Source organism: Bos mutus, chromosome 12 (genome assembly GCF_027580195.1).
Source record: "Bos mutus isolate GX-2022 chromosome 12, NWIPB_WYAK_1.1, whole genome shotgun sequence".
In the NCBI taxonomy this organism is placed as follows: domain Eukaryota; kingdom Metazoa; phylum Chordata; class Mammalia; order Artiodactyla; family Bovidae; genus Bos; species Bos mutus.
The window spans coordinates 67,986,542-68,001,729 of record NC_091628.1 but is presented as its reverse complement, the minus strand read 5'-3'; the positions used below and the strand labels follow the sequence as shown (position 1 = coordinate 68,001,729).

Here is a 15,188-nt window from a genome sequence, read left to right as displayed (position 1 = left end):
TGTCTTTCATTTTCAAGTTGTTTGGATTCAATTAAACCACTAGGTAGGGAGGATACAGTATGAAGATCACGTATTACTATATATAATCATCTGAAGAATAATATTTGTCTATTTAATGAATATTAAAAAACCATTTGAAAGAATAATAAATGAAAAATTCTGAAACTGTAATGGGTGATTTTTTCCTACAATTTCTCTGAGTGTCATGAATCATGCAAGCTTATTAGCTAAATCTACCTCTGCATGTGAAATTAGGATTCTCCCCCTTTTTAATGGAATAAAGGGAATCACATGGAATTAATTGTTTAGACATGCTGTCTTTTCCTTTGGATTTGCTAAAAAGCCAAACACATAGAGCTCATGATGGTTGTGCTTCAACTAAGAATCATTAGAAGACTACCTAGTGATATAGGAATATTATTTATAATGCATTTATAATCTACACCTTACATTTTCTTCTGAATCTTACCAAAGTTTGTGTTGGAATAATCTGCTTGTCTTGGTGTCCATACATTTTCTAACCAAGAGTTTGACATTTTGAATCACACTTAATAGGAACATCTAAGGATTTAGCCTCATTTTCACAGGCCTGTTCTTGCAGATAAACTAGAGATGCCAGTTCTAGCAACACAATAATAAAATGTTGGGTGGAAGCAGAAGCTAAGTGACCCTGATCTGAGTTAAAAGATCTATAAGTTGTGTTCATCTCTGCAATTTGAAAATGGCATGTTGAATTTACTATTTAAAACATTTAAAACTAGTAAAAATTTACCATCATTGAATTGGCAAGACATAAGATTGGTAATATCCACTAACATTGTTCTGCATTCGGAATGAATTCACAGTTTGGAAATCTTCAGTCCTGCATATGCTTAAGTCAGTTCTCTCTTTAAAAAATATTAATTACAGATATTGGGGATCACCCAAAAGTGAGAACATTATAAGAAAGACCCATGGACTCACTAACCAGTTTCAACCATGATAATTTTTTATGTCCATCTTGTTCCTTCTAAGTGTCCACCTCAGGGACTCCATCAGGACAGGGTATGCCATTTGAAATAAAGATTCACCTGCATAGTTTGCTTTTGAATCTTAAAAAAGCATACAAACATTTTTCTTATTCATTTATCATGTTATCTGCTTGGAAAAGGGAGGTCTTATATCGTCTCAGTGAATGAAGGAAGCCCAGTTTTTATTCCAATTCCACACCACTTGAGAAAGGTCAAAAGCGTCTTCATACAAAATTCCAGCTCAAGAGTTAGGACTTACACTGTTCCCCATTGCACATCACACCTCACAGGAGATAATGAAGTCTCCATCAACTTTATACACACCACACAACTGAACCAGTCTACACTGAGCTACTGCATTCCCAGGTCTGGGGACCAAAATGTTTCCACCCAACTCTAATTTATATCACCATTAGATATTTTTCTTGATTTTCATTAAAATAAGAAAACCTGTTTTCTCTATCCAGTGGCAGATGAATTTAACTGAAATAAAATTTCTCTTATGATTTAGTCATGCTTACTCAAAGGATTAGTGAGCCACTGTCAGGGAAGAGATACTTGTCTGCTCATTAACATTCATGACCAAGAACCCTTCTGGTAGGCTGGTCTCAGCCTCTGATAGAGAAATACTTAAAAGAACTGGCTTGTCTGTGAAACAGCTGCTCAGCAAAGCCACCATGCAAGGGAATTGGTGATAATAAGATGATAATATTACAACTACACTGGGAGCCTAATGTTTTCAGTTACTCTGAGGTATGTGGTAGTGGGATAAGAATTAGAAAATGATTGGGAGTCTATCACAAAGGACACGAAGCTACTGATCAGCAGTATTTTCTTAGTTTTGAAAGAGCTGTCCAAAGAGAAGAAAGAGAGAGAGAGAGGAAGGAAGAAAGGAAGGAAGAAAGGAAGGAGGGAGGGAGATTCCACTTACACAAAGATCTGGCTTCTTCATGCTCTGCATTGAAAGAGTCTTCAGCCATGCAAGGACCATTTATCCCAACACCCCGTACAAGGAAGGCATTTGCGATTTATAAATCTGTTTACCAATTCCGGCAAAACCCAATCCCTGATTAGCTGATTCTTGTTTTTGGAAGGGCTGCCCTTTGGGAAAATTGTCAGATTACTTTCCAAAGCCAGAGAGACCATTTCTCTAATTTCTAAAACCCAATTCAGCACATTCTGACTTCCAGAGGAGTGTCATCCAGATGAAATTCATATCACTGATATGTATGTATTCAGTCATGTCCAATTCTTTGCGACCCCATGGACTATAGCCCACCAGGCTCCTCTGTCCATGGGATTTTCCAGTCTAGAATACTGGAGTGGGTTGCCACGCCCTCCTCTATAGGATCTTACCAACCCAGGGATGGAATCCACATCTCCTAGTTCTCCTGCATTGCAGGTAGACTCTTTACTGTTGAGCCAGCAAGGAAGCCCATATATTGCTGATATACTGGCCCAGCAATGTTCAGGGAGGCATTTGGGTAACTACATTATACGCTGATTAACATGATAACCCTCAGGAAGTTACAGTTAACGTGTTATTCTGGTCAATAATCAAGGGGGGTAGTAACATAAGAAATGGAAATATCACATCTGTGTATTCTTAAATAATATCAAGAAAGTGGTGTGTGTGTGTCCTAAGTGTTTGTTAATGTGCTAGGATATGGGAGGTAGTCTGTAACAGGTGTGTTTGACTAACTGCGCTTTATTTGGAAAATAATTATTGCTCTTGAATTACTAGAAAAATCTGCCTCCCTCCCCACCCTTGCCCACCTGCCAAAAATACATATATCACAAGTCAACATGAAAGGTAAAACATTATTTAAGGAACAGCAAGAAGAAGTCAGTCCAGGACTGTGGTAGGTTAGGTGTAGAAATATTTACTCCTCTCCTCACCTCCATCTTCTTCGGGGTTAAACACTTTCTGCCCATCAATGGTGGGAATGACCACAAGATCTGTTTTGGCCAACAGGAGCTGAGACAACAACCAGCCAACTCTAATTTAGGCTTTAAGGGGCATCATGCGTCTACGTGTGTAATACAGTCTCCAGACTCCACCATGAGAAGAATGTAGATAGAGAGCTACTTCCAAAATACGTCTGGAACAGACCAGACCAAATCCACAGTTTAGAGGCAGCCTCGTTGAGCAAAGGCCTGAAACAGCCAAACTCCAGCTACCCAAAGACACATTCAAGGAAAAAGAGAAGCATCTTACTTATGCCCTGAAATGCTGTGGTTGTTTGTTACAAAACAACAGCAGACTGATACAGGAACAAAAATGTTTCTGCAGATTATTTACATCATGAATGTATGCCAAATGTCAATAAATTAACACTGTTGAGGGGACTCAATTGTAATTATGTTGGCATGTCCCAAGGACTTTGTGGACTATGCAAACAAGTTTGATGCCTATGTTTCCTCCTGCCACCCGCCTCCTGGCACCTCTTTAACCTTCACAACCTTAAGTCATTCTTTCAGGGTCCAGTGTGTTCCATCTTCTAAAAGTCTTCTCTTGTTTAGTTGCTCAGTTGTGTCTGACTCCTTTGCAACCACGTGGACTGCATCCCTCCAGATTCCTCTGTCCATGGGATTTCCCAGGCAAGAAGACTGGAGTGGGTGGCCAGTTCCTACTCCAGGGGACCTTCGCAACTCAGGGATTAAACCCATGTCTCTGCATTGGCAGGCAGGTTCTTCACCACTGAGTCACCAGGGAAACCCTATCATAGCAAGCACTATTCACTTATATTTTTGATTTTCTTCACTAGTGTCTCAATAAAATACATGACTCCTTCCAGTTTTCTCTGGACTTCCACTATATGGCAGAGTCAATTGTGGCTCCCTTAGAGTTAGCTTTATACGGATGTCTAGACCCCCAACAAGGTAAATTCTGTGATGGACTGACCATATTTTTGTCATTATTAGTCATCTTTGCATGTACTAAACCTAGACCCTTAGCTAGATGTCTCTATACAATAGGTTCTGAATAAATGTTTCCAAATTGAAATCTCACTCACACACACACACACACACACAGCACCCATGTGATAGGAAATTTAGAAGACTCTGCTACCATAAGGAAAACTACTCAGGGATTTTTGCTTTTCAAATAAGTATATTCTGTGAGAAAATTAGGCCATATTTTAAAGATATCATTACATTATTGTCATCTCTACAGCATATAGATGAGAAATGATATTTAAAAAGAAAACACAAGCAGATTTGCAGCGTAAAAATATTATGGCGCCATGTATAAATTATTTCCACATTCAGTCAAAATGAGAATTCTGAGGGTGTTACCATGGAATAAGTTCTTTGGGAGGATGGAAATTACTGCTCAACTTTTTTTTTTTTTTTTTTTTGCTTTTAAAAATGTACTTGCTGCCAAGATCTCTGGACAAATGTATATCATAAAAATACATAAATAAAAACCAAGAAGCAAAGTAAAATAATAAGACCAAGAATACACTAAACAAAAAACCTCATATTGAGATTCAGATGAATAAATACCAGCTCAAATAAATATAAAGAAAAAACTGCCAAAGTAATATATCCCTTCAACTAAATTTTTCAGTTTCTGAATAATCCATATTCCATATATGACTCTGGAGAATAGGGTGCTTGTGCTTACATCAGGATAGAAGCTACCAGGGCTTCATGAGGTGAGGAGAATAAATAATATGCCTTCATTGATTCAATAACTTTTTTTTGCACAAAACACTCATGTCCCTTTAATTTAGGGACAATATTCAATTAAACACTGATGCTGCCCTTTCCAAAAATATGGCTAGATTCTTTAGCCACCAATATCACAATTTCCTTGTTGAAAGAAAATCAGTAATTTTTAGCCAGCGTCCACTGAAAACAAATAAAAGCTGGATTAGAATTTCAGCCAAATATCGACTTGCTATCACATTACTATTTCTAAGTCTGATGTAAGTCAAGAGCATCAGGTTACAGTCTTGGTTTCATCATTCTTGGTGGAAACTTGGCAAGTCATTTACGCTCTCCAGGCTCCAAGTTCCTTGGGGGCTGGACTATATTTAGGTGAGTAATTTTATTTTCTTTCTTTAAGGATTTTTTTTTAATCTCTTCCCACATTTCTCTGTAAGATATTTCCACCTCTTTCCCACAATTACTGGGAGTAACTGACAGTGGGAGATAGAGGAAAAGATGCTGCTGATGGTGAAATCTCAGCACATTTGGACACTAGAAAACAAAAGAGAGATTATGGGGTGGTTGTGGCTAAGAGCAAGCACTCAGGAGGGCTAGCCTGGGACAGGACGCTGACTCTGCCACTGAGAGTCTATGTGTCTCTGCACTGGAGCTCACTGCTGGTAAACAGGCTAATGTCTGTAATGGGCGAGGAACATGGCCAGATGTTGCCTATTATTACCATTCCTATTATCTGAGTATTTGGTTGCTCTCCATTTTCCTAGATCTTTACAAATTTGAAGCAAGACAGCCACTGGGATTTGGACACAGAGGCCAATCTGACAGGTCGGGCAGTTATTAAACACCAAAATGCTAGGAAAATGAGTGGGTACACAAAGATGTCACTCTGTTTATCTGTATTTTTATATGATCCATTTGTTTGTATATTTCTGGCTATCTGGGGTACTTGGCAAAAGTGAGAAAGCCCATAAGTCAGGGAATAGAGTTGTGATCATTCTTCCAGGTGTACCTGGCTGGACCTTCATCCATAATTTTAACCACTGGAGTGTATTAGAAAACCTAGGCTTGGCTACAGAGCAAACTGAGCGCATCCCTGTGTCTTTGAGAATCAGCAGTGGCCAGGTTCTGGCCAACAGGTGAGGGGTTTGCAGGGATATATAACGCCAAGCAGAGGTGGAGATTTGGCCAGAAAAGGGAGAACAAACAAACAAATAAAAACCATGCAAGACACTTGGAAGAGTACTAGTGCCAAGGATATAAACTTGAATATACATTCATCATATTTCAACTATATGTTTAAAAAGGGGAAAAAAATCTACTCATCTATAAGGAAATTCACTGCTAAAGAGTGAAAATTTCTGCAATTGGTTTTATATACTTTTTCAATTCATTGCCTCACAGCTACCCTTTTTTTCTATTCACTGCTTCACAGCAATACATTTTCAGCTAATGGAGCTAGGGAGCAAAGCTGGGCCCTTTAAGGAAATTGGGGAAAATTCATATTCATTCAGGTTTAGCTTCCAACCAGGCAATGAATATTTATAATTTTATACAGTATCTACTAAATATTACCAAAGGTATTAATAGAAAATGGGAAAGAATATGACAATAAATGTAATGTTATGTTCTGTTAAATGTTTCTGAATTTCAAATTTTAAAAGTCACCTCTACCACAAAATGACAAGCTAAATGGAATAAAAACATTTCTAGCAAAATGACTAGACTGTAGACTAATGATTAACTATGATTGAATCTAGCCGCTCTGAATAGAGTTTGGACTGAATCACATATATTAGGTGCAATTTAAATTGTTGCTGTACTTATTGAAAATAGGAAGGTAAATGGCCACCTTCTTATATGATACAGTCCTCTTTCATATAATAAAGAACACATAACCAACAAAGATGCCTAAAATCCAGATGAGAAATCAAGATCTCTGAGAAAGTGGGACCAGAGGCAGAGATGCAAAATGAACACTTTGGATCAAGAGACTCCAGCAATCATGCAAAATGACTCAGAATAGGAAGCTACTAAAAATAAAGCCCCTCAAAGCACCATCAGGTTCATCCAGGAATATAAAAAAAAAGCGGTAAGGGAACAAATGGAAAACTGCCCTCATGAATGTACCAGCATTCCTGAAAGATGACTTGGCAGGATCGCTTTTGTGGGATAAAAAGATAAATCATACAATTGCATGGATGACCTTCATGAAATTGCTCAAAGTGCAGAAATTATAATGGTGACTAATTTTTATAATTTTTTAAGACAACTCTTCAGAAACTAAGCTCACCAGATCCCATTTATATTTTGGAAAAAAAAAAAAAGCTGAAAGCTTCCTTTCTCTCCCATCCCAGCCTAATGCAACTACAATGAAACGCACTGTAGTTAAAGAATTCATCACCCCCATGTCAGATCAAATCTTAGCAAAATCAATGTCCTGTCAAACCAACTGACATAAGACCCTTAAATACATTAGAACAATTTAGAACATACCCGTAAAGAGAGAGACAGAGAGAGAGAGAGAAAGCAAGAAAGAGAGAGTGGTTTTTTTAATAGGAGAAACACATCTGGGTTTAATAATTATAAATCCAAAGATATTGAAAGTCATTGATAGACGAATACAGGAATTACCTGACTCAGTCTTGTTGAATAGCTTTACTCATTATAAAAAAAAAAAAAATCAACACCCCAAAAATCTACCTTAAGTCTAATATTTTTATTTAAAGGAATATATATTATGTAACATGGGCTTCCCCATTGGTTCAGTGGTAAAGAACCTGCCTGAGACACAGGTTTGATCCCTGGGTCAGGAAGTCTGCAGGAGGGCATGGCAACCTACTCCATTATTCTTGCCTAGAGAATCCCATGGACAGAATTGCCTGGCGGGCTATAGTCCATAGGGTGGCAAAGAGTGGGACACGACTAAAGTGACTGAGCTTGCACGCAAGCACAAGGTGAATACTGCCCTGGGATTATTCCTACTTAATTTTGGAGCACAACCTTATAAAAGCACTAAGAGCTGTTTTCTAAAGATACAGGTCAGGATAACAGCTGATCTTTCAATAGAAACTCTTCAAGCCAGGAGGGAATGGCAAGACATACTTAAAATGATGAAAGAAAATAACCTACAGCCCAGATTATTGTAAAAGGATTTCATTCAAGTATGAAGGAGAAATCAAAAGCTTCTCAGATAAGCAAAAGCTGAGAGAATTCTGCACCACCAAACCAGCTCTACAACAAATACTAAAGGATATTCTCTAGACAGGAAACACAAAAATGGTGTATAAATTCAAACCCCAAACAATAAAGTAAATGGCAACGGGATCATACTTATCAGTAATTACCTTAAACGTAAATGGGTTGAATGCCCCAACAAAAAGACAAAGACTGGCTGAATGGATACAAAAACAAGACCCTACATATGTTGTCTACAGGAGACCCACCTCAAAACAGGGACACATACAGACTGAAAGTGAAGGGCTGGAAAAAGATTTTCCATGCAAATAGGGACCAAAAGAAAGCAGGAGTAGCAATACTCATATCAGATAAAATAGACTTTAAAACAAAGGCTGTGAAAAGAGACAAAGAAGGTCACTACATAATGATCAAAGGATCAATCCAAGAAGAAGATATAACAATTATAAATATATATGCACCCAACACGGGCACACGATATGTAAAGACAAATGCTAACAAGTATGAAAGGAGAAATTAACAATAACACAATAATAGTGGGAGACTTTAATACCCCACTCACACCTATGGATAGATCAACTAAACAGAAAATTAATAAGGAAACACAAACTTTAAACGATACAATAGACCAGTTAGACCTAATTGATATCTATAGGACATTTCATCCCAAAACAATGAATTTCACCTTTTCTCAAGCGCACATGGAACCTTCTCCAGGATAGATCACATCCTGGGCCATAAAGCTAGCCTTGGTAAATTCAAAAAATAGAAATCATTCCAAGCATCTTTTCTGACCACAATGCAGTAAGATTAGATCTCAATTACAGGAGAAAAACTATTAAAAATTCCAACATATGGAGGCTGAACAACACGCTGCTGAATAACAAACAAATCACAGAAGAAATCAAAAAAGAAATCAAAATTTGCATAGAAACGAATGAAAATGAAAACACAACAACCCAAAACCTGTGGGACACAGTAAAAGCAGTCCTAAGGGGAAAGTTCATAGCAATACAGGCATACCTCAAGAAACAAGAAAAAAGTCAAATAAATAACCTAACTCTACACCTCAAACAACTAGAAAAGGAAGAAATGAAGAACCCCAGGGTTAGTAGAAGGAAAGAAATCTTAAAAATTAGAGCAGAAATAAATGCAAAAGAAACAAAAGAGACCATAGCAAAAATCAACAAAGCCAAAAGCTGGTTCTTTGAAAGGATAAATAAAATTGACAAACCATTAGCCAGACTCATCAAGAAACAAAGGAGAAAAATCAAATCAATAAAATTAGAAATGACAGTGGAGAGATCACAACAGACAACATAGAAATACAAAGGATCATAAGAGACTATTATCAACAATTATATGCCAATAAAATGGACAACGAGGAAGAAATGGACAAATTCTTAGAAAAGTACAACTTTCCAAAACTCGACCAGGAAGAAATAGAAAACCTTAACAGACCCATCACAAGCATGGAAATTGAAACTGTAATCAAAAATCTTCCAGCAAACAAAAGCCCAGGTCCAGACGGCTTCACAGCTGAATTCTACCAAAATTTAGAGAAGAGCTAACACCTATCCTGCTCAAACTCTTCCAGAAAATTGCAGAGGAAGGTAAACTTCCAAACTCATTCTATGAGGCCACCATCACCCTAATACCAAAACCTGACAAAGATGCCACAAAAAAAGAAAACTATAGGCCAATATCACTGATGAACATAGATGCAAAAATCCTAAACAAAATTCTAGCAATCAGAATCCAACAACACATTAAAAAGATCATACACCATGACCAAGTGGGCTTTATCCCAGGGATGCAAGGATTCTTCAATATCCGCAAATCAATCAATGTAATACACCACATTAACAAATTGAAAAACAAAAACCATATGATTAAAAAAAAAAAAAAAAAAAAAAAAAAATAAAGATACAGGTCAAAGTCAGAGCAGCAGGTCACCCTCCCCTGCTTTCTGTAACACAGGATAACGTGTCTCAATTTGCTTCAGTTTGAAGTAATACTGTACATTATAGTTCCTCAAGAACAGAGCCCCTTCAGGGCTCCTAAAAGTCACTGGATTTATAATCTGTAAATCAAGGCCAACTCCCAAGTCCTCGCTAGTTGTACTCAAGGGAACAATAGTCACAGCATCATATCTAAATAAAGAGTTACTTTTATATACATCCGCACATACAGTTGAACACAGAGTGAGAGAAAGAGGAAGAATGTGAAAACACTGAAATATACTTGCAACAGTATAAGTCCCTTTCATTTCCACAGAAAATGTCACATAATCTTGATTTTAGAACCTGGAGGACTAATCTAAGAGACATTGGCGCATCCAATTTAAAGCAGCCACCAAGAACATTTTATGTACTACAGAGAGAGAAAGAAAAAAAACAAGACAAACGTAGTATACGATTTTTCTGAACCAGCTTTGTTGTGCATTGATTGGAAAGGATGGAGGAAATGAATGGCTGTTCTGTTTCTGTCGGGCAATTTCCTAAGACCAAGGCACCCAAGAAAGGGTAGCTACAATTTGAAAGTCTGGTTTACAAGGAGCCATAGGAAGGGGCATTCATTTCATAGAGCACTGACAACACCTCACTACCCAAGAATATTATCTTTATCGTTCTTATTATTCATTCAGTTGAAAAAGTCAGATTGCTTTTGAAAATCTTTCTGAGGCTCCAATGGGAAAATCCAACACTGCATCCTAGTCATACTTATTTTTGCTCATTGTGCTTTCTAATACAAAATGTTTATTTAACAAACAGAATATAGAAATGAAGTCAATTGCTTATAACCAGGAAATCAATGAAGGGTCAGAACCTTCTGTCAGACGATTTCAACTACAATATAAAATGCAGTTACTTACGTTACAGGAAATGTACATTCTAAAATAAAGGAGTCCACATCAACTGGCACTTAAAACAAGTCTGTCCTCTTAAAAAGTGATGTTCTATTTCAAATAATTTTAAATGACATTTAATGACTTCAAGGCAAATCCCTAGATGGAAACTGAAGACGAGCTATGGTGTGACAAAAGCTGACTTAGAATCACTCTAATAATGAAAATGTAAGCCAAAATCATTCCAAATAAATCTCACAGGCAAACTGCAAACGCCAAACAGCTCTTTGTTAATTCAGGTTTTTCCAAGCTGTCAAGAGTGCTCATGGCTTTCCTAAAAATAGACACAGGTATAAATGTTTAAGAAGGAAAGAAAAGCTTCCACTTAGAGAAAATGTTTTCCATATAGGATCAAGAATCTCGCCTCGAAAAGCACACCCAACACAAGGAGAAGGAAAAGCTGCCACCTACCGTCAAACTTCTTGTGTCTGGACACGAACGTGGTGCGCACAAAGTGGCTGGTCTCCTCCACCAGGTTTTCAAACTCCAGTTTGCTCTGTTGACTGAGCTTGTCTTCCATTTCCGTGGTGCAGCACGTGTACTCTTGAGGACAGATTCTTAAGTGTTCTCCTGCAAGAAGGAAGGGAATGTCAGCACAGAATGATCAGGCCTTCAGGGTGTTTGTTTTTCTGGCATTTCCCTCAAATACTGGGGTCCCTGTTTCACCAGCCCCTCAGCCCTCTCCACGGACTTTTATCTGGGCCTTGGGGTGCCTACCATTCCAAATACTCCAGACTCAAGTTGAACCCAAACCCACTGTCTGATAGCCTCTGCCCTCCCCAATAAATTCATGTGTTGAATCCTAAGCCCCAGGGCGACGATGTTAGGAGATAGGGCCTTCAGGAAGTGTTTAGGTCATGAATGGGATTGGTACCCACACTCAAGACCTACAGATGAGTCCCCAAGAGATCAAGCTTGCTCTTTCTGTCCCATGAGAACAGAGCCAAAAGATGGGGTCTTGAATCAAGGAGTAGACCCTTATCAGACACTGAATCCACCAGTGATGTGATCTTAAACTATCCAGCCTCTGGAAATACGAGAAGTAAATGTTTGCTATTTATCAGCCAGAAGGAAATGGCAACCCACTCCAGTACTCTTGCTGGGAAATCCGATGGACAGAGGAGCCTGGTAGGCTACAGTCCGTGGGATCGCAAAGAGTCAGACACGACTGAGCAACTTCACTTTCACTTCTCACATTCATGCACTGGAGAAGGAAATGGCAACCCACTCCAGTGTTCTTGCCTGGAGAATCCCAGGGACAGGGGAGCCTGGTGGGCTGCCGTCTATGGGGTCACACAGAGTCGGACACGACTGAAGCAACTTAGAAGCAACAGCAACAGTTTATGATATGTCGTAGCACCCAAAGTGACGAAGAGACCTGACATTTAGTTCCAGCCCCCATCACATAAGTAGAGGTACGTTAAAGACCTCAGAAGACCACAAGGTCCCTGCTTTTATTTGAAATCTACTAACAACAGGTGACAAGAGATGCAACACAGTTATAAGTGTGCTTATCTTTAGAAACCTCGAGTGAGGCAAGAAACAGTCAGCCCACCACCATAGACTGTTAGACGGTGGGGGCAAGAAAAGATGGCAATCACTCACTGAGTTCTGTTTCTGCCCGTTCGACCGCCAGAATGCATCAGCCTTCCTCCCTGTGAAAGTAAGTGTGATTTTACTGGCAGGTCTCCTATGCCACGCATTCCCTTGGTTGACATTCCTTGTCAGAGAGAAATGTCTCCTGCAAGGAGAAAGGCGCCAATGGGTTTAATTAATGCTTATGTCGTAGGGAAATGTAAAGTAAGAGCTAATGAAAGTCTTGGGTTTAATTTGATAGATTTATCTCTGGATATACCGGGCCGCTTCTTTTGACAATATTGCTTTCTTCAGTGCTATTCACAAGTGGAAGCCAAACCCTTGCTTGCTTCATGAAATTAAAATGGTCTGTTATTGCATAAAATGTGAATTTCCAATTGATTCAGCTCTGTTAGTGTCAAAAATGTTTAAGAGAGCCAGTGGAGGGAAGAAGGAAAATCCACCCAACATTTTGCTAAATAAAACCAACAAATTGCCCCTGTGATTAAAATCACTATAGGGCATGGAGAAACCAAATGAACAGAGTACTTGATGTGGTGATTAAAATTCATTTATAATGTTTAACAGTACTTATATAAAATTATGCCCCGTGTGAAGTATAGGGTGCCTGTCTCATGGTTCTTCATGAAGTTGGATGCTTTCATGCCTACTTAAAACAACCCCAGAATAAAAAAAGGATCACAGGTCTGCATTAAAGTTAGAACTTATATAATTCCTGAAAGGGAAGGAGACCATAAAATGTTATGAATATCTTTTTTAAAAAGGAAGGAACATGCAGTGTACTCGAGAATGATAAACATCAAATTCAAGATCACAGTTTCCTCCCAGGAGGAATTAGGATTTGAGAGCAATGCCCAAATACTTTTATCTGTAATCTTTTATTTCATAAGTTGCTAGATATTTACATGGTGTTTATTATATTACTATCATTACTTTTCTGTACATTTCAAATATCTTCTAATAAAAGCTTCACAGTATGTTATGAAAAAGTTATACCAGATAGGAAGGCAGGGGGTACATATGCATAAAGACAAAACAAACTGCTCTGCACATTCAGAATCCAGCCTGGCACTCACAGCCAGCTCATCATAGTCTATTACATGTAAACAAGGTCACAGAACACCCATCTCAGACCAGATCATTCTGACACCATGATGACATGAGACAAAGGAAGACCACATAAAAATTTTGTCTAAACACACAAAAACAAGGTGATTGTGCCATCCAAAAGTACCAAAAATCTCCTCTCACTGCAAGATGAGCACCCGTTCGTTTACATTTATCCTTTTATTGATTGATCTTCACCATAGTCACCCCCCTTGCTGGTCACGTTGGTTGAGATACCTTACTATGGAATTACCTCTACTTTCTGAGAGCATCCGACCTAGGGCGAAGTGCTGCTTCTTGGAGCACTTCCCCCACATCATCCACCAAAATCCAAATCCTATAAAAGAATCTGTTAAAGTCCCTCTTGGGCTTTCCAGGTGGCACTAGTGGTAAAGAACCTGCTTGCCAATGCAGAGACACAAGAGGCGTGGGTTTGATCCCTGGGTCGGGAAGAACACCTGGAGGAGGGCATGGAACCCACTCTAGTATTCCTGCCTGGAGAATTTCACAGACAGAGCAGCCTGGGGGCTACAGTTCATAGGGTCTCAAAGAGTCAAGTATAACTGAGGCGACTAGGCAGACATGCCTACAAAGTCCCTCTAACTGAAAAATCCTGAGGTTCTCTATGGTGTATTCTCGCTTGCTGCATTGAGTGAAAACTCATTCGACACAGTTGTGTTCCTGATGGGCTCTGATTTGAAGGGGCAAACCATTCCAAAAGGGGGTGGGATAGAATATGAAAATTTTGAAATTTTTCCCCTAGTGCTTCTGATACTCATATCCCACTAAGAAGCATAGTTCTAGAGTTGAAGAGACTGGGAAGGAATAAGTGTGGCAAATGGTCCACAAATCACTAATTTTCTTTTTTAAAATATCAAAACTAACTGATAAGAACAACACTGTTTCCAGATCAAATAGATATTTAAGATTAACAACTTTGCAGAATGTTCATTTCTCTAACCTGTTATAAAACACTGAAAAAAAAACTCTATTCCATTTCTACTCTAATCTGCACAATTGAAACATGCATTTCTCAGGATTTAGTAGTACATTGGGACTGCGTTCTATTTCTGAATCATTACAAGTGAGTTTACAACAAAAGGCATGGGACTTCTGGTGAAAAACTGACCAAAAGAAAATAAACATTTCGTGACCTGAGGGTAATAGTTGTATTGGGGATATTTGTGAAAGAAACGTTATGGATCTACATTCATGAAATTAAAATGGATTGGTGGTCTTCTAATTTCTAATCCCAACAAGAAAATCAGTATTTTATCTCAGGTGATAAATAAAAAGAGAAAGGTGCTTCTTAGCGGGGTCAGTTTAAACCAAACCTATTTCTTCTGTGTGTGTGTATAGGGCCATGAAGATATATGTAGGAAGTTGACTTACTAATGCAAAGCAGGGTGAGATTTTTTTTAAATCTTAGTGTCCTTAAGAAGGTAACTGATGTCTCCTCATTTGTTCCTGGCAGGAAAAAAAAAAAAAAAAAATAAAGAGATGGAAAGACAGAGATATATAAATTAGAAAAAGTGAAGATATGGGGAAATCACCAGAATCTTGAAGAATCATGCTACAGGAAGAGTGAATCTTTTATGCAAAGTGCCTGTTAGAGAACCTAGGAAGAGACCACGATGATGTCCCCAAACAAACAGAACCAGAAGTCATGAAACATGCAGTCCATTGAGACTAAGCCT

At 38.4% G+C, this 15,188-nt stretch overlaps 1 protein-coding gene across 1 annotated transcript in view; it reads right to left on the bottom strand.

Moving 5' to 3' along the window:
- Positions 1-15,188, bottom strand: part of GPC6 (glypican 6) — a 1,236,352-nt gene that overhangs the window by 916,406 nt on the left and 304,758 nt on the right. The window contains exon 2 of the mRNA XM_005909238.3: positions 11,200-11,358. Within this exon, the coding sequence (XP_005909300.1) occupies positions 11,200-11,358 (159 nt within the window). The remainder of the gene's footprint in view (positions 1-11,199; positions 11,359-15,188) is intronic.